The 22,634-nt window shown below is 51.9% G+C and overlaps 2 protein-coding genes and 2 long non-coding RNA genes across 5 annotated transcripts; 3 read left to right on the top strand and 1 right to left on the bottom strand.

The window, feature by feature from the left end:
* Window positions 1-3: 3 nt before the first annotated feature.
* CCL19 (C-C motif chemokine ligand 19) lies at window positions 4-3,801 on the top strand. 2 transcript variants are annotated; one of them, XM_082469931.1, is made up of 4 exons: window positions 4-2,303; window positions 2,985-3,111; window positions 3,338-3,431; window positions 3,522-3,801. In XM_082469931.1, the coding sequence occupies exons 1-4, from the start codon at window positions 2,066-2,068 to the stop codon at window positions 3,540-3,542; spliced, it is 480 nt and encodes a 159-aa protein (XP_082326057.1). In that variant the 5' UTR covers window positions 4-2,065; the 3' UTR covers window positions 3,543-3,801. The 2 variants fall into 2 exon arrangements, with proteins under 2 accessions (XP_082326057.1, XP_082326056.1); XM_082469930.1 differs by having other exon boundaries at window positions 2,952-3,111.
* A 2,451-nt stretch (window positions 3,802-6,252) lies between these two features.
* LOC309664523 lies at window positions 6,253-18,187 on the bottom strand. Its single transcript, XR_014265885.1, has 3 exons — window positions 18,066-18,187; window positions 7,931-8,043; window positions 6,253-6,624 (listed from the first exon to the last, which is right to left on the bottom strand). It is a non-coding gene; the product is annotated as an uncharacterized lncRNA (long non-coding RNA).
* On the top strand, window positions 10,917-18,822 carry LOC309664487 (uncharacterized protein). The gene is made up of 4 exons (XM_082470006.1): window positions 10,917-17,856; window positions 18,152-18,219; window positions 18,472-18,531; window positions 18,660-18,822. The coding sequence occupies exons 2-4, from the start codon at window positions 18,173-18,175 to the stop codon at window positions 18,814-18,816; spliced, it is 264 nt and encodes an 87-aa protein (XP_082326132.1). The 5' UTR covers window positions 10,917-17,856; window positions 18,152-18,172; the 3' UTR covers window positions 18,817-18,822.
* A 7-nt stretch (window positions 18,823-18,829) lies between these two features.
* Window positions 18,830-22,600, top strand: LOC309664552. The gene is made up of 3 exons (XR_014265920.1): window positions 18,830-21,947; window positions 22,088-22,223; window positions 22,417-22,600. It is a non-coding gene; the product is annotated as an uncharacterized lncRNA (long non-coding RNA).
* Window positions 22,601-22,634: the final 34 nt, after the last annotated feature.

Raw genomic sequence — 22,634 nt, 5'->3', positions numbered from 1 at the left:
AACTATCAGAACTATAGCAAGATGAAGGATTTGGAGAATTAATACTCCAACCTCTCTCTCCTACCACTGATCTCCTGCTGCTGCCTCCCATGGGCCAAGCCCAAACAGAAGCTAAAGGATAAGGGATCCTGAGTAATAATGTCTGTAGAGGTCACCCTTCTAGAGAACAGAGCAGGGCAGAGAAGAGTGGAGAATGGAGGGGGGTGGGGCAACAGAGAAAAATCAGAACCACCGTAAAGAGAAGGATCCATGGAAAGATGGAGAGATAGATGCATTGACAGACATCTGAATAAAAGGATAGAATAATAATAATGGTTAATATTGAGTGTTTATTGTGTACCAGCGTCTAAAATAAGGGTTTTGCTCAAATTACCTCATTTAATCCTAAGAATTAAAAGCTATTACCATTCTTGTTTTACAGATGAGGACACTAAGACACAGAAACTAGATACTTTGCACATGGTCACACAGCTAGCAAGTAATGTAATCTAAATCCCAACCTAGGCATGCTGTGTGTAGAGCCTCACTCCCCTGTGCTGTTCTGTGATCAATGGCAGACAGGCAGTGTGGGATGGTAGGAAAGAGTGTAAATCTTAAAGATGCCTGGGTTCAAGACACTTATTTGCTTTGTGACCTTGTGCTCTGAGCCTCATTCCTTATGTGTTAAAAGAGATAATAATATGATAATAAAAACTACTTCCTAGGGCTTCCCTGGTGGCGCAGTGGTTAAGAATCTGCCTGCCAGTGCAGGGGACGTGGGTTTGAGCCCTGGTCTGGGAAGATCCCACATGCCGCGGAGCAACTAAGCCCGTGCGCCACAACTACTGAACCTGCGCTCTAGAGCCCGCGAGCCACAAGTACTGAAGCCCGTGCACCTATGCTCCGCAACAAGAGAAGGCACCGCAATGAGAATCCCGCACGCAGCAACAAAGACCCAACACAGCCAAAAATAAATAAATAAATAAATTTATTTTAAAAAAACTACCTCCTAGTTTTTTGGGGAAAGTTAAGCAAGGTAACAGTGGTCAAGTCCTTGGTATGAAGTCTAGCACCTAGTAAACAATCAGAAATACTATTACTACTATTATTATTAATGGATGGAAAGAAAAATAAGTCAGAAACTTATGAGTGAAACACTCTCCCATCCAAAAGAGGGTTCAGGGCTTGGGTAGGGATGGGTGAATGGGTGTCCCACATATTAATTTCTCTTCTGAGGACTTCTCTTCTGATCTATCTCTGGTTTTTCTCATAGGGATGGGAAATCACTTGTTCCCTCCCCCATCTGTCTATTCCTTGAAATTTGTGGGATTTGTGTGAGGGGGCTGGCCAGCCCCCTTTCCTTAGAAATCCCCTCTTGGTTCCCAGGATCCAGAGGAAGGGAAAGATGAAGGGAGTTATGCCAGGCCAGGCTCCCTCCAGCTGTTCTGTTGACCCAGGTGTTGGGCAGATGAAAATGGTAACTCGAGAAAGGGACAGTGCTGCTGAGTCAGGAGGTTGAATCCCAGAGGCCTGAGATGTGGGAAGAGGTGGTGGGCCTCCTTCCAAGGAACATTCCTTCTCAACTCTGCATGTCCCAAGGGAGAGACTGGTTCCCAGACAATGGATGGGCAGGCACCGTAATGACCTGGGGAGGCTACCCCAGGCTCCACGGTTGTTCTGAGGGCACCAGGGAGCCTTCTTCATCACCACCAGCACCAGAGAGAAGAACCACAGAGAAGAGAGTGAGGATAAGGGATAAACCTAGGGAAGGGCACGCAGCTCCTCACTCTGGCCCCTCCATCCTAACCGTCACCTCTAGGGGCCAGCCCTGTGGCTGATGACACAAATGCCACCAGGGAGGTGACAGTGTAGACTCTCTCTCTGGAGCTGACAGCACAAGGTCCCCTTCTCGTGGCCAGACTGCAGGCTGCTTAGGTTCTTAGAGCTGAAGCCAAGGAAAGCAGAAGAGAAGAAAAGAGGGAGGGCAGGGTCAATTTCCGTCAGAAAGAGGGGGGCAGAGGGGAATCCACAGAATGGACTTGGAGGGGAATTTCTGAGCAGAGAAAGTGAAAGTTCCAGGCCATAAATGGGTGGCAGTGGCAGCTTCCTCCAGCTTCATCCACTCTCACGTTCCCAGACCCCTTCACACCCCGCACTTCCCAGCACTCTCACCCGCTCCCAGCCCAGCCTCGGCTTCACACAGACTCTGCCCAGATTCACTCACGCTCACAGCTTGCTGGCAGTCAGTCTCCGCTCATCCCCCATGGCATCCCATGCAGCTGCACTACTAGCCCTCAGCCTGCTGATTCTCTGGACCTCCCCTGGTAAGGCTGAGGGGAGGCTTCGGGTGGGGGGCAAGTAGCAGGGGTGTCTAGGGCTCAGACTGCTTGACGCTGGACGTGAGGGACTCTGTGAGTTAGGATTGCATGTGTCAGTGAACCTGGGTTGCGCCCCGTGTGTGTGCCTGGGAGTGGCGGTGTACCTGGGCTCCTGAATTCCAGTGTGTATCTGTCTCTTGGTGTATCCAGGGCCTATGACTACCCCCCTCTCTTCAGGCTCTATTTCCTGCTGCCTCAGTTTCCCAGGCGGGAGAGAACAGTATATACTTTCTTAAGGTGGAGAGAATGGGAGGCACTGGTCTAAAAGGGTCAAAAAATTTCACAACTCCTAAGTTCTACTAATGCCATCCTCCTGTTACCCACCCCACCCCGTTCCCTACCCCACATCCTTCCCCCCACTGACAGTGTAACCAGTGTGAACTCTTCATTTGTGGGGAAGTTGAAAGGACTTGGGAGAGAAGTTGGGGTGATCAGGGCAGCAGGAAGGCATTTGTGGGGCTCAGGACAGCGGTCGTTTGCCGAACTGCTTAGAAGTGCTTCAATATATTCAGCGAATATCAATCAGGTCTAGCTGCTGCCGCACACAGACAGGTATCCTTAATACCAGTGAGGGCTGTGGCCTCCGCTCCTCAGTGTCCCTGTGTCCTGACACTAATCCCACCCCAGCTCTGGGAGATGCCAACGACGCTGAAGACTGCTGCCTGTCTGTGGCCCAGCGCCCCATCCCTGGATTCCTGGTGCGAGCCTATCGCTACCTGCTCATCAGCAATGGCTGCAGGGTGCCTGCCGTTGTGTGAGTTGCGGGACGAGCCTGACTAACCTCACCTCCCCCATCAGCCCCTGGGGAAACCCACCCCATCTTCTTATCTCTCTTCTCCTTGCCAAGCCCAACCTCTGAAAGGAAGCCCCTGAAACAGGTTCCCAGGTGTGGTCCCCAGCCGCTGCCCCTCACACCAGGGCCTGCCAGGAAGCTGAGTTCCAGGGCTCTATTTTCTCTGACCTCTGACCTCTGTCTCCAGGTTCACCACGCTGAGAGGTCACCAGCTCTGTGCACCCCCAGACCAGCCCTGGGTGGGCCGCATCATCCGGAGACTGCAGAAGAACTCAGCCAAGGCAAGCCTGGCCCTCCCCAGCCCCGCCTCCTCCCTCCAAGCCCCTGCCCAAGACCCCAGCCCATGACCTTGCCTCTCCTTCTTCCCCCAGGGAAAGCGCTACAGCAGGTAGCCCATGATAGCCCCAGAGGGAGCCCTGTGTCTGAGGGAAAGAATGTGAATCACTGAAGCCCTGGGGAACCAAGGACCAGAAGGGAGGACCAGGCCTCCTGCTCCCCTGCACCAGACCTGACCCAGCTGGGGCGGGGCAGGAGTGTGACTGTGTGAGTGTGAGCGTGAGTGTGGGTGAGTGTGGATGAGTGTGGTGGAAGCACAACTTCTCCATGCCCAGACCGCAATGTTTCCAATAAAGCCCAGCTGGTACCCACGAATCCGTCTGTCTGCTGTCTGTTTGCTGTCTGTCCAGGAGGACTGGGACAGGAAGGGGGAGGTGGAATGGCCGGGTTAGTTTCCACCCTGCAGCCCGAGCAACGTCCTCATCGACCTCCACCTAATACGCTGTGTTCTCAGGATCAGCTCCCATGATCAGGGCCCCACCTCATGCCTCCTCACAGCCCTATCACACTCCACGGCTCAGCAACACTAAACCTGTGCCCGTCCCCTGAATGACCCGAACTCTCTTAGGCCTCTGAGTTTTTGCCCTCCAGGACAGGTGTTCAAGCATCCAGGTGTCTCAGGGATCTGGTGTCACTGGGGGCGGGGAAGGGAGTTCTTGGGAACAAGCTCTCATGGCTGGGGGAGGGCCAGGAGGCCCAACTCTGTTGCCTGGGGGGAAAGAACCCATCCACCCAAGCCATTCCCTCTGTCTGGAACACTCTTCTCTCTCTTCTGCCTGCCTGGCTTCCCATCTGGGTCTGGATGACTCCTCCTCCAGGAAGCCTTCCCTGACTCCACGCTGGGTTAGGCAGCCTCCCTCCCTCCCAAGCTCCCAGGGCCCTCTGCTCCTCTCCTCTTGCAGCACTCAAGATGCTGAGTTATAATTGCTAGTTTGTCAGCCTTCCCGAACAGGGATCTTGTCTATTTTGGTTTCCACTGTCTCCCTGGTATGAAGTACACTGCTTGGCACAAGGTAGTCACTCAATAAATATTTGTCTTGAGAGCAGATAAATATGTAAGAAAAGGGTCAGCAGCCAGAGGTGAGGGCTCATCTGTCCATATAGAATCTGACCTCCAGGCCAGCCCTCTTCTCTCGCCCAGTCACTCTGGACCAGGTCCAGCCCCATCTGGGTCCACGTGGCAATCCTGGGGCCATGCTTCTCAGGGATACTGACAGACAGACCTGGGAGCCAGAGGTCAGAGTGGGAGAGGAAGGAAAAAGGAACAGCCAGGGAGCTGGGGAGATTCAGCATGGGGGGACCCCCACCACCTCGTAGCCACATGGGCTCCAGGGCCAAGGCAACACTGAGACCAGAGGAGTCACAGGGAAGGAGTCTCAGCTCTGGGAGACAAAAGCCCTCGACTCTTGGGACATCTCACAAGACTGCTGTGGGAGGAATGAACTCCTCGTGCTCGGAAAGTCCTCTGGGAAAGCTGTCTGGTTGCCCAACTATGGCCCCTAAGGGCCTGTCCAGCTGGGAGCAGCAAGTCTGTGCCCCTGGGGTTGGGGTGACAGCTAGTACACCAGACTGAGCATCCCCACCTGGGAACAGGGGCCACCACTACACCACATACCTTATCTGGTAACAAAAGCAGGCCTGGGCAGGCGTGGGCAAACTTGGAAGGGAAGCAGCAGTGAGGGGTTGTGCCAGCCCCTCCTCACTGAGCTGAGAGCACGGCAGCTTCTTCCTCACCTCTGCTCCTAGGAGGAGGTGTCCGAAACCTCAGATAAATCAGGCCTTGGAGTCACAGGAGTGAGTGGAATGGGGATAGTTTGCAAGAACAACTGGTATAGCCAGGAAATTTGGCTCCGCTACCTGGGGGAAATTACCTATCCACTCATGCATGCATACAGCCATCCATCTAGCTGTCTCTGCATCCATTAGACCTCCACACATCCATCTACCCACCCTCCCACCAACTCATCCATCCATTAAGTCAGCCAACCATGGAGTTCCAGAGGTCACAGCTGTGGACACTCTTTGGACCTGTGCCTTGCACCGCAGCAGGCAGAGGACAAACACAGGTGTGAGGGGGGTACATCTCCTCAAATCCTTCTGGGTCCCCGGTGAAACCAAGCAAAGTTCAGCCTGCCACAGAGGCAGACACAAACCCACCCTCCGGACGCTTGCGGAAACACACAGGTGGAGTAGAGAAGGTGAGGGTGGGAGCCCTGAGGAGGTGCCACCAGGAGAGAGGCACCTGGACACCACCTCCCTGACACTGCCCCAGGGGTGGGGGGGGGGGGGAATGCAGGAACAGGTCATGAGCTCAATGCCCGGTCCCCAATCCCCCAATCCTGTTTCTGCCCCTGACTGTGCAACTCTGAGGAAGTCCCTTCCTCACTGCCCCCTCCAAGACCTTACTTCCCCCATTTGTCAGGTGGGGCATGCGGGAGCTTCATTTTTAAGAGTCCCTCCAAACAAAGACTTAATTCCTAAATCTTTGGGTCTTAGGCTAACCCTCCCCAGCATTCACACAGTCTCCCCAAAGTCATGCACATTCAGAAAGGTCCCCACTCAGACTTCCCTGGTGGCACAGTGGTTAAGGATCTGCCTGCCAATGCAGGGGACACAGGTTTGAGACCTGGTCCGGGAAGATCCCACATGCCACGGAGCAACTAAGCCTATGCGCCACAACTACTGAGCCTGCATGCCACAACTACTGAGCCCACATGCCACAACTACTGAGCCCACATGCCACAACTACTGAATCCACGAGCCACAACTACTGAGTCCGCATGCCACAACTACTGAGGCCCGCACACCTAGAGCCTGTGCTCCGCAACAAAGAAAAGCCACCTCAGTGAGAAGCCCTCGCACCGCAACGAAGAGTAGCCCCCGCTCAAATAGTAGCCCCCACTCGCTACAACTAGAGGAAGGCCGCACGCAGCAAAGAAGACCCAATGCAGCCAAAAATAAATAAATATATAAATTTATTTATTTATTTTAAAAATAGAAAGAAAGGAAAGTCTTCACTTCCCAGGGCCCCAGGGACAACCCTCTGGGAATAAAGGGGAAGCTGAGGTTCAGGAAGAAAGAAAATAATCCAGGTGCTGGTGAAGTGGCTGGAACAGCCCCCTGCTGGACCCTGGAGGCCTGGAGGGTGAACAATTTCGAAGAAGCCTGAGCCCTCCCCACCTCTTCTCCGGCCAGTGCCTTTCCTCCCGGCTTTCTCCTTCCCTGTTTTTCCCACCCCCAGCCACCAACCCTCCCGGACACTAGGTCTTTTTCCCTTATCTCCCTGCCAGACACAGGAGGGCTGAGCCCAGCAATCTGTGACTTGTCCTGATCCGCTTAAACATTCTCAGTACTCTGATTTCATCTAATCAACACCTGCCCTGTTTCACTATGATTCACTGACAAGTGTTGAGTCTTTATTTATTCCAAGTTCTGACGGACCTGCCTACCTGACAGTGATGAAGCTGCCCGCTCTCTGAGGGGTGGGGTGGACTCCTAGCTCCCTAACCAGGATATGGGGGCCTTGCTGCCTGCCTCTAAGTAGACACCTTCCTCTCTCGGGCACACGGCACTTGCTACAGGTTTAAGGCGGGCAGCTGAGTGACACCCCCCTACCTGAAGTCCTGTGGTCCCAGCAGCCAACATCTCCCTAAAGGGACCTGACATCCCTACTTAGGGAGCTCCCAGCCTTTTTGTCCACCTCTATGGTGGACAAAAAGCTTCCGGTCCACGGGGGAATTCCCTGATGGTCCAGTGGTTAGGACTTGGCGCTTTCACTGCCAGGACCCCAATTCAATCCCTCGTCGGGGAACTGAGATCACACAAGCCTCTTGGCCCAAAAACAAAACAGGCTCCCTGATAGAGTTCCCAGGGAACTGCCATTGCCAACATTGCTCTGCCCAGGGCCTGGCACAGAACAAGGCCCAGTACACATTTGAGTAACAGAAAATGGAATTGAACATGACCCTTTCCCACGATTACCCCACCACCACTCACACCTGGAGCACATCCAGTTCTCGGGGTGGGGGCTGTCTCGGTTACATGGCTAAGTGTTTGGTCAGAGCCAGCTCCATACGGTTTTGATCAGATTTTCATCATCTCATGTTCAATTTCTCAGCAAGCCTCCACCACATATTCCCTTCTCTGGCCTCCGGGAAACTCAGAAACAGCCAGAAAACCTTGGGAATAAGAGCTTCACAAGGGAGCAGGACTCCCAAGTGGGGAGTTTCCTCCAAGAGGCCCTCTGTCAGAAGAAACAGGCACTTTTCTGGTCAGAGAACTTTCATGATGGCCCCTGAGACTTTGTCCACGTGGGAGGACTTGGCTCTGTAGTACTAGCTCTATCACCACTAGTGCTTACTAGGTGCTGGGCACTGCTTTAAGTGCTATCATCATTCTTATGTTGCAGCTGAGGAAACTGAGGTGCAGAGGTTAAATGACTTACCCAGGCTGGATGGCCGGTAAAGTGGCAGAGCTGGGGGTCTTGGCTGGGCAGACGGGCTCCAGAATCTGACTCTTAGCTACCACACATACCACCTCTCTGAGTTGATCCACCTCCTAAATAAAAATGGGAAATAGTACAGCAGGTGCAGGTCTGAGGAAGTGGCCCTCAGACAACAGGGAAAACCGTTCCTTTGAGGTGCTGACCATGTGCCAGGCTCCAAGCTGAGTCCTTTATGTGCATTATCATTGTATCCTCAAACAACCCCATGAGGTGGGGATCACTAGTCCCATTCTATGTATGAGGAAATTGAGGCACAGAGAGGTAGAGTGATCTCCCAAGTCCACTCAACTGGTGAGTGGCAAAGCTGAGACTGCAGCCCGTCTGCCTGACGGGTAGCACTTAGGCTGAGGGCTGGGGGCTGCGATGTCCAGATGGGGTAGAAAGGCTTGGCTTCCTAGGAAGAGCTGGGAAAAAACAAGAGAAGAAGCTGAAGGTCTCAGGCAGGACCCCAGTGCTTGAGCTCAGACACAGATATGCCCCTTGGAGGCCCCCTGGGCCGGCCTCTCCAGCAGAAGGGGAGCCTGCTTCCCCAGAGCCTCCAGGAGGAAGTGGGCACAGGTTCTCAAGGTCTGCTCAGGCCTCAGATTTTCCAGGAGTGGAGCAGTGGAGAAGGGGCTCAGCCTACAACTATGCCCACCTTCTTACCTCCATTCCCAGGGGAATAGCAGAGGCCAGGACCTGGTAATGTTTAAAGGAAAGGAGGAATGGAGGGCAGGGCTGGGATCTGGAGGGTAGGGATAGAGGAAGGACTAGGGGTTCTGTGGGCAGGACTTCTGGAAGGAGTGGGTCTCTCAGGGGGCCTCTGAGCCAGCCTGGCTGGGGCCCCGGCAGGGCAGAGCTTCTGGGGACTGCAAGGGTGGGATCAGATCCTGAAGGACCCGCTTCTGAGGGGCCAAGCATGGGGTGGAACCTCTGAGGATCAGAGTAGATGGGGGAGTCAGACCTCCCAGCCCACTTCTATTCCTAGGACCTTTGAGTCTTCCATGGCTCCGGAGGGGAAGCATAAGACATGAGCTGCCCTGGGCTCCAACCCGGCCGAAGTAGGATGGCTGTAACCCCAGCAGCTTCGACACTGCCCTATCAGACAACAGGACGCACCCCCCCACCCCACCCCCCAGAGTTCTGGATCTCAGAATCGCACTCACTGGAAATCTGGACTCATTACCATCAAAACCTCAATCACCTTGCCGACCTCATACCTGTCAGACCATCAATTCAAGGATCCTCCCCCAAGAGGAAGACACCCTTTCCTACCAGGGACCCAACACTGTAAAGCTCTCCATCAATTCAGGAATCCTGGCAGGACATCCCAACACCTATTGGTGTCCCCACTGCTGACAGGAGCCCCATTCATGTCAAGGTCCCCCCATTACTATCAGGCCACCATTCCTCTTGGGAAATCCTATCACTGTCAGGAACACCCAAGCCTGTCAGGCAGGACAGCAGTGAGGCACCACTCCAGGAACACCATTTTCCATGTAGTCTATGTAAATGGCACCTCTTGGCATGGCAGCCCTAAGTGTCAGAGCATCTGTTAACATAGGGTCCCCAGTGGCCTTAGGGCCGCCATGACATAGAGTCCCAGCCCTGGCAAACCCTTGTGTCTAAAGTGATGCTACATCACTGTCTGGAACCTAGAAATAGTTATTCACGCCAGGCACTGTTCTGGGTGCTCATGGTACAATAGTAAGCAAGACAGATATTTTCTTGGGATTCAGGGAGCTGAATGTAATCCTTTGGGGATTCTACAATGGAAGGCAAGATCTACTGGTAAGACTAATATAATAGGAAATTCCTCAAACACAGAAAGGGGTTAAGATTGTGGGCAGTGAAAAAAAAGACAAATACCTTGATAGTCCACCCTACGGCTGTCCAACATAACATGCATCCTTCTTCCCAAACCCCAGACTTAATATTTTAAGGGTATCACCTAACATAAGATCACTTTTGTTTATACAACCAAAAAGATTCACTGCTCCCCAAAGAGAGACTCTTCAGAGCCTTAGCAATTACCACACCTGTCTTAGCTTGGGCTGCCATATTAAAATACCATGGACTGAGTGGCTTAAACAACAGAAATTTATTTTCTCACAGTTCTGGAGGTTAGAAGTTCAACGTCAAGGTGCCAGCATGGTAGGTTTCTGTTGAGAGCTCTCTTCCTGGCATGTAGATGACCACCTTCTTACTAGGTCCTCACATGGCAGAGATCTCTCTCTCTCTCTTCCTCTTCTTTGAAGGCCACAGTCCTATAAGACTAGAGCCCTACCCTTATGATCTCATTTAACCTAAATTACTTCCTAAATACCCTATCTCTAGATACAGTCACATTGAGGGTTAGGGCTTCAACATATGAATTCTAGGGGACACAGTTCAGCCCATAGCAAAGGCCAAATCTAAATCCAAGAACTCAGAATGACATCCATTCCTCCTCTAGTTTTGCTGTAATCTCATCTCTCTATTCTACAACACCTGGTGACCACCAGCAGCACACCTGATTGGTCAGGACAGGTTGGGTGATGCTGCAATAACAAATGACGCCTAAATCTGAGTGGCTGAACACAACAAAATTCTATGCTGCCCACATACCAAGGCTGCTGTGGGTCTAGGCGATCTCTAGCACAGCTGTACTCCATGTGGTGGCTCAACATTCCAGGCTGCTTTGATCTCTTGGCATGTTTTTTCATCTCAACACATGTTTCCATGATGACTCCAGCCAGGCAAGACAGCAAGGGGAACCCTTCCTTAAATGCTTCTATCCACAAATGGCACATGCCATTTCTGCACGCATTTCATTGGCCGAAGTGGGTCATACCTCCATGCCTAACTACAAGGGAGCAACTACCAGGAGGAGAAGCAAACCAGAATCTTGGTGAGTAGTAGTAATATTTCCACAACAACCTATATTCAAGAATGGAATAAAGGAGGATGAAAGAAAAGAAGAGTCAGTTAAAGAAATGGAGACATTTCAGAGCCAGGAAGGAAATATGAATAAAAGGTGTAGTCAGTAGTTCTGAAACTAGTCCTGGGGCTTAACTAGAATTTATTACTTCTTTCTTATATTAGTTTTCTATTGCCGTGTAACAAATCACCACAAATTCAGCAGCTTCGAACAATCCAGATTTATTATCTCACAGTTTCTGTGGGTCAGCAGTCTGGGTACAGGTTAACTGGGTCCTCTGCTCAGGGCCTCACCAGGCTGATCTCAGGTGTCAGCCAGGCTGCCATCTCATCTCAGGCTCTGAGTCCTCTTTCAAATTCACTGGGTGTTGACAGTTGTGGTTTTAGGACTGAAGCCCTGAGTTCCCAGAGCTGCCTGCAACTCCCTGCTCCATGGCCCTCTTCACAACATGGCAGTTTGCTTCTCCAAGGGCAACATGAGAGCATCTGCTGCTGCTTTTTCTTAGCCCTAGACACTTTTTTAAAGGGCTCACCTGATTAGGTCAGGCCCACCCAGGGTAATCTCCCTTTTGACTAACTCAAAGTCAACTGATTTTGAGTCCTTAATTACATCTGCAGAGCCCCTTCATTTTTGCCGTATAGCATAATCTAACCACATCACTGATATCCCATCATATTCACAGGCCAAGGGGATCCCCTCAAAGCGAAGAGATTAAACAGGACGTGCACACCATGAGGGAGGAATCTTAAATTCTGTTTGCCACACTTCCTCTATGATTCATTCCCTTTACCTCCAACTGGCACTTCAGCTGGTTGACATTCTATGCCTGCTAAGGGACCCAAACCTTCATGCCCAGGGAATACTGGTCCCTGATGGTCCTGCCTGATTAAGGTTACAGGGGTCTTCCATGAACTTTGACCACTGGGCATGGCATCACCAGGAGGTGCCCTAAGTACCCCAGGGATTACCCCCACATACATAGCTTCTCACACCACTTGCCTTCCGCTGCCTCACCCACATCAGGATTAATCACAAAGCCCTGTCCCTCCTGAGCCTCTGTGCTTGCTGTTCATTCCCCCTGGAATATCCTACCTCCTGCCTCACCCATCCTCAAGGCTCTGCAGAGCTCCCTGTTACATGTAGCCTCCCTTGCCTTCCCTCTGGCCCCCCTACCCCCCAAGCTCATCACCAGCGACACAGGTCACCTTCTGCTTGGTTTCAGAGGCCCTCGTTTCCTGCACGTCTCCTGAGAAAGCTCAGTCCAGGCTCAGAAACCCTGGGGCCCAGAGCGGCCCAAACTGCAGAAAATGAAGGAGAGGGGGTGTTCAGGAAATCCTGGCAGTGGCTGAGGCAGTCCTTCAAGCTGCTGAGGGCAGGAGGCAGAGAAGGAGGGTGTACTGTTGCTCAAGACTTCCCCCCATCCTGATGTCCAGTCACCTCCAGAAGTGCTGTGCAATATCCTACCCACACTCGGACTAAAGGGACAAGCTCTGCCCTGCAGGCTGGGCCGGGACCCTCTGGATATGGACAGAGGGTTTGGAGAAGGATTTGCGGGGTGAAGCAGACCCCCTCCTAGGATCAGGGACTTTCAGAAGCTGAGTCATCAGGCTTCTTGCTCATTTCCAGCTCATTTCCAGCTCCTTTCTGGAATAAGAGAGCCCAGGCTCCTCAGACCAGAGCCCCACTTCCACAGGCCACACAACCCATTTTTCTCTAGACACTAGATGCCCTCTGCAGGCCCCATGAGGTTGGAGCACAGGCCGGGAGCCTCGCATCCCCTTTCCCTATGCACTGGATGCCCCCTGCAGGCCTTGTGAGGTTGAGAGCCACAATGGGATGGATTAAACAGAACACACATACACACACAAACACAAAAGTGGGGGCACCCTTACCCACATACATACGTCCATACCCACACACACATACACAGGCATATAATCAATCACACAGCCAATCACTCACATCTACCAAGGACACACCACAGACATTTAAGCATATAATCACAGTATGGACACAAGGGAACATATAGACACACATACACAATTACACACACACCGTCATGGGCACACAGACACAAAGACACACATGGACACAATCTTTCCTCCTAGAGAAGAGTATTTGTTTGGAAGAAATAGGTTAAAAAGCCACCTGGGGATCAGGGTCATATCCTGAATGGTGGACTTAATAAAAGAAGGTACCTAAACTGCCTCTCAGTCTAATGGGGCCTGTTGACTAGAGAGCCTTTTGTTTTGCTGGGCACTGGAGTGGTTACAGTTGTGGAACAGTACGGACAAGAGTTAGGGTAGAGCTACTAAAAAGAGAAATTTGGAGTTTGCAAGAGCTTAATCTATATAACTTGTATGAAAGCGCATTCTTAGAAGTTGGGCTCCTGAACGCCTGAGTTCAAGCCAGATTGAACTATCCTCACTGCAACCCAGGACACCCTAAAAAGAGAGAGGCCTCCTGATGCTGGTAATATACGGGAGGTGATGAATGAGAAAAGGGGATGAACCTAACTACCACTGAATGCCCACCCACTGTGAGTCAGGCACATGGACTACCTCACAAGATACATATTATTTCCATTTTACAGATCCCGTTCCCTCGACTGTCCAGGGTTCTAAAACCAGATTCAAATACAAGAGTTTGAGTATAAAAACCCTGTTGTTTCCACTACATTAGGAATGGCAAATGCAAGGAATATACGTTTCCATTCCCTACTCATGTTCCCAACAATGACAGAGTGTATGTGTCTTCCCCACTGATCCAGATCAGTGATTGGCAAACTATGGCCCAGCCAGCCTGCTGTTTTTGTAAATAAAACTTTATTGGAATATAGCCATGCCTGTTCATTTACATGTTGTCTATGGCTGCTTTGGGGCTACAACAGCAAAGCTGAGAAGTGACTACAGAGACAGTATGGCCTGCAAAACCTTATTTATTAGCTGAACCTTTAACAAAAAAGTTTGCTAACCTCTGATCCAAACCCAGCCTCAAATTGGAGTTGGCAAGTCTTATTGCCTTTGGTGTCTTAGCATTGAAGGATGGTCAGATAAATAAATAACTGGGATGGATGGATAGATAGATGTATTGAACCAACAGATGGACAGACATATATGGGTAGTATATCAGAGTTTTGCTCCAAATATGTACCAATGTTCTGCCATTTATAAGCGGTGAAACATTGGGTAAATTAATCTTTCTGGATCTTAGTTTTCTCATCTGTAAAATGGGGATAATAATACAATGATCATTATCTAGGGCTCTTTCTATTGCGAATGACAAAAACCCAACTTAAAGTAGCTTAAGCAAAAAGTTAAATTTGTCATATCACATAACTAGATTAAGATTTGGTCTACTTCAGCACTGGTTGGACCCAGGGATTCAAATGATGTTATCTCCATCTTTTAACTTGACTTCTCTCTAATTCTTTTTATGTGGAGCCCTCATTCCTGTTATAGACAGGTGATCTTCTAGCAGCAGAAAATATGGCCACTGGAAGCCTCAAGTCCACATTTGTATAGTGAGTGATCCAAAACAGAAGGCCTCTTTCTCCTAACATCAAAGCTCATGAAAAGCTTTGAACTGTGCTTGTGACACATACTCAGTTCTTCAATATATTACAGTGGCCAGGGAATGGAGTACTTTGATCAGATCACTATGGTGAACACAGCCACCAAGACCACGTGAAGTGAGAGAGAAATTCCCTAAAGGAACCAGAAAAGGGAGTATAAAAAAGTGTCTGCATGAACAAAAACATCACTCACAGCATTCTACTTCATAGATTTGTCATGAGAAAATGATTTTAGAGCATTTAGCATGGTGCATGGCACTTAAGTATCAACAAATGTTCATTATTACCATAACTGATAAATAGATGAATGGATGCGTTAAATAGACAGCTAATGGTTAAACATACAGATGAATAAATGAAGAGGAAGATGTGACAAGATAGATGAAAGGCAAGATGGGAGAATGCACCGATGAAGAGACAAAGATGGGGAGACATATGGACACATGGATGGACGGATCGATCAATTGATAAATGGATGGATGGATGATGGAAAGATAAAGCAGACAAAAAAGGGCTCACAGTTAAGTTTGTCACATCATATGCTCTAGGGCTGCGAATGGGAAACAGAATAGCACTCCACAATTGGTGTCTCCTGAGAGGTCTCCTCCTCTGGTCTCTGTCTCTTGGGTCCCTCTCATCAGGTGGCGGAAACACTTGCTCCCCTCCCTCATCTCTAGTTTCCTTGTGTCCCTGTGAGCTAACCAGCCCCTTTCCTCAGAAATCCCCTCTCAATTCCCAGGATAGGGAAGGCATGGCAGAAGGGGGTGTTCTAAGCCAGGTTCCCCTCATGCTATCGATACTTCTCTGACTCAGTTCGGGGCATAGGAAAATAATGGGGGAGAGGGACAGTAATGGCTGGGCCAGAAGGGTGAAGCCCTAGAGTCCTGAGATGTGAGATATGGGAGCTGGACCTGCTTCCAAAGAACTTTCCCTTTAGCCCTGCTTGTCCAAGAGAGGAGTAGGTCTCAGATGATGGATGTGTAGTCACTATAATAGGCCTAGGGAGACCTGGGAGGAGATCTTCTCCAGCCTTACCCTGCTACTTGTGATTGTCCTCAGGGAATCTGGGGGACCAGCTGGGTCCCATCTTTCCCACTCCAGTAGTCTTAGGACCACAGAGAAGAGGTGGGAGTAAGGAGAAACCTGGGAAAGAGGGAGGCCCCCCCCACCTTGCTCTGACCTCTAATCCTGAACCAAGCTCTGACCCCTAGTCTTAAAACTGATGTTCAAATGCCTTCAAGGGGACGACACTGCAAACCTTCCCCTAACAGGGACAATGCAATCCCCTTCCCTTGTCCAAAATGTTGAGTGCTGAGTTCTCAGAGCTAAAGACAAAGAGTGGGAAATGGGGACAGGGAGGCTACTAAGGAGTTATGAAAGGGAAAAAAGGTTCCAGATAGATGGAGACAGTGGGGAGTGCACTCAGTGGAAAGGTATTCTGCTACCAACTCATGTACTGCGATTCAATTCAGACACTAACTACCCAGAGCTAGTGTTAGACTCCACAGGTTTAAGGGCACAGTCCCAACAAGCCTGCCCCCACTTGAGATGCCAGTCACAAGTGGGGTCCCCAGGCCACCTGCATTTCCACCTAACTAGCTACAAGTCCAGAGGTCTTCAAACCCCCCTCAGGTCCAATAGCTCACTAGAATGACTCACAGAACTCAGAAGTGCTATACTGACAACTAGTTTTTTATAAAGTATACGTATCAGGAACATCCAAAAGAAAAGACACACAAGGAGAGTCTCAGCACAGAGCTCCCATGCTCTCTCCCCATGGAGACACAAAGGGCATGTCACCCTCCCAGTACATCAACGTGTTCACCAACCAGGAAGTTCCATGAGCTTTGGTGTCCAGAGTTTTTACTGAGATTTCATACATAGGCATGAATGAATTGTTGGCAACATGACTCGATCTCCTCTGACGGATTGGCTCAAAGCCCCAATTCTGCAATGATATGGCTGGCCTTTCTGCTGACCATGCCTCATCCCAAGTCACCTCATTTAGCATCAACTCAGGTGTGACCCAAGAGGCTCATAGATAACAAAGACACTCGTATTACTTGAGATATTCCAAAGATTTAGAGTCTCCCTCTCAGGAACAGGGACAAAAGCCAAATTCTTTAGTATACAACAGACAGAGCCCTGCATCTGAGTGAAGGGATGTGAATTACTGAAGCCCTGGGGACCAGGCCTCCTGCTCCCGTGCACCAGACTTGACCCAGCTGCAGCAGGGCAGGAGTGTCACTGTGAGTGTGAGTGTAAGTGAGGGTGAGTGCGGTGGAAGCACAGCTTCTCCATGCCCAGACTGCAATGCTTCCCACTGGCATCCATGGATCTGTCACCTGTCTGTATGTAGCCCAGGCAGGGGAAGATAGGTATGAGAGGGGAAAAGAGTTGTGGGATGGTGGGAAGAGGATAGGTGAATCTATTCTCCACACTTCAGCCTGAGGGAACTTTTACTTCACTCATTTCTGGTCATTCTCTCCCATACCGTCCAGCCACAAGGCTCCCTTCCCCCCTCCCCAGACCAAACAGGGCAGCTATTTCCAACCTCCCACACTGGGTTAGTTGCTCTTTCTTGGCTTTACCAAAGCACCCTCTACTGCCCCCAGCCAGTCAGCTTCGTCTATTGTAGTGATCTTATTATCTCTTTTGATTCCCCTCCCCCCTCCAACCCAGATGACAAGCTCTCTGAGGGCAGAATCTGTGCCTGTCTTCTCTGCTGTATCCTCATGCCCAAGCACATCACCCGGCACATAGTAGTCACTCGATAAATATTTGTTGATTAGTGACTGCAGGAACAAAAATCACATGAAAGGAGGTCTCAGCTCAGAGAGGAAGGGCTGTGACCCTCTAACCATGAAGTGACTTGACCAAGGCCACTCAGCCAACAAGTATTCCCATAGCCTGGCCTGTCTAAACTGGGCCCTCTCTGGAGCCCTATTCCTCCTCTGCCCAGAATCATAATAGAATGGGGCAGACAAGAAAAGCAATTGTCAGAGCAGAAGCCAAGAAGACAGAGAGGAGAGGGAATTGGCAAAACAGTACTAGACAGAGTCCCAAAGCTCTTTTCTTGCTGCCTGGTGCTGAGGACTCCGTCTTCCCAGGGTGGAGCTCCGAAATCTGACTCCACCCTTATAAAAGAGGGTCCGTGCCCTGCCTCTTAGTAATAAACCCTGACTCCACCCCTTTATTGATAGGCTCTGGCTCCACCTTCTGGACTACGCCTCCTCTGAAGAAATGCCCTGGCTCCGCCCCTTCCGGGTAATAGGTAAGCCCCACCCCTAGCGCGTGACGGTGTCCCTGTGACGTAACGTACCGGTCTGTTTCCGGGGTGGAGCCAGGGAGGGTGGGCGTTTAGGCTGCGCCGACCCCTCAGCCCCCCTCCAGGTGACCCCAATCCCCGAAAATCCTCACCCGGGGCCCCAAATATCCCAGCCCCATGACCTCGAAGGCCTTTGGCTCTAACCCCCTAAATGCCCCATGCCCCCGAGATGCCCGACCTCCCAATCCCTTAACGTCTAGTGCCTCCCAAATATTCAATCCAACCCTGTCCCGATGTGGCAATTGAGTCTTCCCGGGGGCACCTGTCTCATTACCCGAGAACAAGTCAGACTGGTCCAGAGAATGACAGAGAAGGGAACTGGGATTGGGGAAACCTTGATCCAATCATGCCGCTCCCCAGGAGACGTTCGGAACCCAGGACATGTCTGGATTGAGGAGATACGAGGTGGCGCTGGAGGCTGAGGAGGAGTGAGTGGAGGCGGGGTTCTGCGGAGGAGGAACCTAGCCGCTCCGGGGTGGTGGGGGAGGGGCGGGGAGGGCGCGAGTTCTCTGGGGGCGGGAGAAGCGGGAGGGGTGGGGCCTCTTAGGGGGCGTGGGCTGGAGGAACCGCCTCTAAAAGGCGGGGCGGAGCCTTCCACGAGAGGGGCGAGGCGTCCAAGGGGCGGAGTCGGTGGGGGTCAGCCCCGCCCCGCCCCGCCCGGCTCTGCCTTCTTTTTGCAGGATCTACTGGGGCTGTTTCTACTTTTTCCCCTGGCTGCGCATGTGGCGGAGGGAGCGGAGGTGAGGGGGCTGCGATACCGCGGACCCGCCCGGGGCATGGACGAGGCTCAGTCCGCGAGAACCGATCGCGGCGAAGCCGGGAGCCCCCGCCCCGCCTCGCCTCATGCCTGTGTCGGGTCGCCCCACAGCTCAGCGCACCCTCGGGAGCAGAAGCTGGAGCCTCTGCGGGGCCTGATGAGCTGTCTGTCAAGCGGACTGGGCACTGCTCCCCAGCGCTCCGGTCGCAGCCTCCCCCGCCGCACCCCCGCTGCCACTGCCCAGCCAGCCGGTGCATTAAAGATTTAAACCGAAGCCACCGTCCTGCCCTCCTGATTCTGCCGCCGCTCCCGCCATTCGGGCTGGGAGCCCCTCTCCACGCCGGCTGTTTCCGTATTGACAGGGCCTCTCTCCCTGATAGGGTGTCCGTCCGTGTCCAGGCTCCCATTATTCGTAATGGCCCCTCATCAGAGTCAGGCCTCCCCTTACTACCAGTGATTGCCTTCCACCACCTAAGCCCCCCGCCCCACCACACACACACTCATCTCTGTGAGTGGCCTGTATGGAGGGAGCTAAATAATCCTGGCTTTATCTTCCTCCCAGCCTTGTCCCCACATCCATAAATCCTCACAATCCCAGCTCTCTGCTGCCACCTTCCTCCTAGACAGGACTTTGCCAGGTGCCTGAAGAATCTTCTCCTCCTGGGAGTGGACCTAAAATATTTTAAGCGCATAGTTGTAGGAAGTAGGCTGTGAGAGGAGGGAAAGATTCCTAGAAGCTGCCACCCTCGGCCTGCCATAGGGGAATGACTTAGAACTGTTGGAGGTCTTTCCTACAGTTAACACCCCAGCTTCTGGCTCCTCCAGTTGGATCCCAAGTTTAAAGATACTTGGCATCAGGGACTTCCCTGATGGTCCAGTGGATAAGACTCCATGCTCCCACTGCAGGGGGCAGGGGTTCGATCCCTGGTTGGGGAATTAAGATCCCGCATGCCGCGCGGCACAGCCAAAAAAAAAAAAAAAAAAAAGGTACATAGATACTTGGCATCAGCCCCCCGAAGTGTAACCTCCCTAGGAGAACCCAAGGGCCACTGCTCCCTACCTTTCCTTTCTGTCTTGTCACCGAGTTGGGCTGAAACCCACTAGCTCCTGAAGTGATGAAGGGTCAGGGACTCCTAGTGGACCTGCTTTCAGTTAGGGACTGGCCCCAGCACCAGGGAGGGCACCACAGAATTAAGTTAAAGGGACAGCCCAGTTTGTGGGTGGGGTCAGAGCTAACTTCCAGCCTGGTGCTGACCCTGCCATAGCGGGTTGTAGCTGGGAAAAAGACTTGGCCCTATCTTTGGAGAAGCCAAAGAGGAGAGATGGGTGCATACCTGGAAGAATTTGTTTCTTCCTTCCCAGGCCTCTGGATTGACTGGTCCAGGAAAGACTCCGAAGTGTGTGACAGCCAGCCAGCTGAAGATTTGTAACAAGATGATGGTGCCTGAGTGGGTGCACCCGAGCTCTGGGGTACAAGTCCAGACTGGAGGGTGGGTGAGAGACCCTAAGGCCTCTGGTACTAGAAATTCAAGATGAGTGACCTCTGGGTTGTGGCCACCTTCAAGAGTGGACCCAGGCTCTTGAGGCATTCCCTCACAATGTCTACATCGAGAACCCTGACAAAAGAGTACCGTGTCCAGCCCTGGGCCTACACCTCAGAATCCCTCAGGATACTCAGATTCCCTGAGTATCCATAAGACAAACTCCAGGGAAGGACCCCCCCACCCCCACCCCAAGCCTTACCCTGGACAGGAGCGGGAGGAGAAGCTCGAGTCGTTCAGCCTGGGAGGGGGATTAGTCCCTACTCTCCGAGCTTATGGTCACTCCTGATTGTTGCAGCCTGCCCTGCAGCAGAAAGATGCCCAGGGAGGTGTGAGTCCCCGTCCCAAGAGTAGGCCTGCCCCGTAGAGGGTAGCTGGTGACAGAGCAGAAGGCTGCAGAAGGCACCCCTGCAACAACCAGATAAGGGCTGGATTACTGGGTGATGATCAGTTTATGTTTAAGATATAGAGCAGGACAGGAGGGTTCAAATCTCCAGACCAGGAGTGGGAAATTCTTCAGGGTGCCAGGGGCACTAAACTTAGCAGCTTGCCCCCACCCTAGGCTGTCCCCAGCTTCCTGGAAAGGACAGGAGGAGGAAGATGAGGAATAGTTTTGCATTGGGTGGGGAGGTGGGTGGCTAGGGGAAGAGGGGGTGAGGGCTGGATATAGGATTTAAAAAGAAGGGACAGGAAGGTAAAGGGAGGCTGGGGCTTTAGCAAGAGGATGGGATGCAGAGGGTGTAGGGGTTGGGGAGGGGGAGTTTCTTCCAGGCCCACAATAGAGAGAAACTGGCATTTGAATAGAACAAAGGAGAGGTAACTGAGCTCTTGAATCTGATGTCTCAATAAGCCAGGGGCTGGAAACCCCAGGCCCCTGCTGGTAAGAGGCTGGCATGTCTGGGACAGGACTAGGCAAAAACAGGAACGTAAGATTTCTTGGGTCTCTTACCTGTTGGACAGCAGCAACCTGGCACCAAAGAACTTTTATCTTCCCTCATCTGCCCTCCTTATCCACCCCATCCTTCCTCCCTATCTCATCTTCCTGGGGAAAGCAACCCACACCTCAGTATCCCCAAGGCAACCCATTACCACCAAAAAGGGCCTTCTCCCAGCTTCTCACTTTGAATGTGACTGGCCCAGGCAAGACTCCTCCTCAGTCAGAAGGGCCTGCTTTAGGGAGCCATTCCCATCAATTTTTCCTGATAAGACAAGCAGGCTAGGGCAGGAAGCGGGCAGGGGGAAATGAAGGCAAGTTGGTGCTGGCCTGCCATCTGCTCCCAGCCCACCCACAACTCCCCTGTCAGAATTTGGGTGTGCTAGTGTGACTGTGTGGTTGGACGATTGTGAAAACACAACCGTGTGGGAGTGGAACTTTGAGTATAACTGGGACTGTATGATTCCATCCGGGGTTGTCTGACCATGTGAGGTTGATCGAGTGAGGTGTGACTGTGAATGTGTAACTATGAGTACGTGAGTGTGAATGTCCATCATTGGATGCCACTGTGGATCCTTGGCCGCCCTTACTCAGTTACTGTACCATCAGTCCCCACATGCACAACCCCCCTCCCCAGCTTCTCTGCCCAGGATTTAGGAGCCCATGGGAAATTAAAGTCCTAAAAGAGGAAGGGGTCTGTGGCACAGGGGTCTCTGGTAATTAGGGCCCAGGAGTGTCACAGGATGAGCAATACATCTTCACCTGCCGCTGACTCACCTGGTGCCCCAGGTAAAAGGCACCCAGATAAAAGGTAGGGAAGGAGGTGGAGAAAGAAGGAAGCATCCAGGCTGAGCATCATGAAGGGGCCCTCACCCACCAGCAGCCTCCTGCTGCTACTGTTGCTAAGCCCAGACCCTGGAGGAGGTGAGTGTTTGGGGGTCTAGAAGGCCAGGGGTCTGGGTGAATGGGATGGAGGGAAAGGGGCCCAGGAAGCCCAGCCTCCAGCTGTCTGATGGAGCTTAGGGTCAGAAGCCCTCTGAACACATGGTCCTGTTGTCCCCTAGCATTGCCACTGGTACCCAGCACTACATCATGCTGTACTCAGTTCTACTGACAGCCACTCTCAAGCAAACTACTGAGGAATGTCATCCGAGTGGAATTTCAGGAAGCTGATGGGGACTGTCACCTCCAGGCCTTCGTGTGAGCTTTGACTCTGCCCCTGATTTGACCCCTGACTCTGACCTCAGTCCCAACCCCTGATGCTGATCTCAACCCCGCCCCAACTGCTAATTCTGATGCCAACTCGGGTTTTCATCTGGCCTTTGCCTCTAACCCCTGGGCCTTACCCTCATCTCCAAGCTATGACCATGGCTTTGGACCTTTCCTTTCCCAGGTTTCACCTGTCTTGACGCAGCGTCTGCATCCACCCCCAGAACCTCAGCCTGACTCGGTGGTTTGACTGCCAAGGGAAGAGGCTCCAGGGGACTCTGCCCAACTGAGTTTGGAGATGATAGGGAAAATGGGCCGGGGCCCCCAGTAGCCAAAATAATAAAGCAGCATCACCCAATAGTCTCTGACTGTGGTCTCCAAGTTCTGTGTATTCTCCTGTGA

The sequence above is a fragment of the Balaenoptera physalus genome (assembly GCF_965194825.1).
Source record: "Balaenoptera physalus genome assembly, chromosome: 7".
Lineage (NCBI taxonomy): Eukaryota > Metazoa > Chordata > Mammalia > Artiodactyla > Balaenopteridae > Balaenoptera > Balaenoptera physalus.
Note: the sequence above shows the minus strand (reverse complement) of the source record. Positions and strands in the feature narration are given on the sequence as shown.

Bases quoted from the DNA above. Each gene is read 5' to 3' on its own strand.
- CCL19 (XM_082469930.1), top strand. From the start codon at position 2,066: ATGGGTGGCAGTGGCAGCTTCCTCCAGCTTCATCCACTCTCACGTTCC. The intron at 2,304-2,951 runs GTAAGGCTGAGG...TCCGCTCCTCAG, and splicing joins GATTCTCTGGACCTCCCCTG to TGTCCCTGTGTCCTGACACT. The intron at 3,432-3,521 runs GCAAGCCTGGCC...TTCTTCCCCCAG, and splicing joins TGCAGAAGAACTCAGCCAAG to GGAAAGCGCTACAGCAGGTA.
- LOC309664487 (XM_082470006.1), top strand. From the start codon at position 18,173: ATGTCTGGATTGAGGAGATACGAGGTGGCGCTGGAGGCTGAGGAGGA. The intron at 18,220-18,471 runs GTGAGTGGAGGC...TTCTTTTTGCAG, and splicing joins GCGCTGGAGGCTGAGGAGGA to GATCTACTGGGGCTGTTTCT. The intron at 18,532-18,659 runs GTGAGGGGGCTG...GTCGCCCCACAG, and splicing joins ATGTGGCGGAGGGAGCGGAG to CTCAGCGCACCCTCGGGAGC.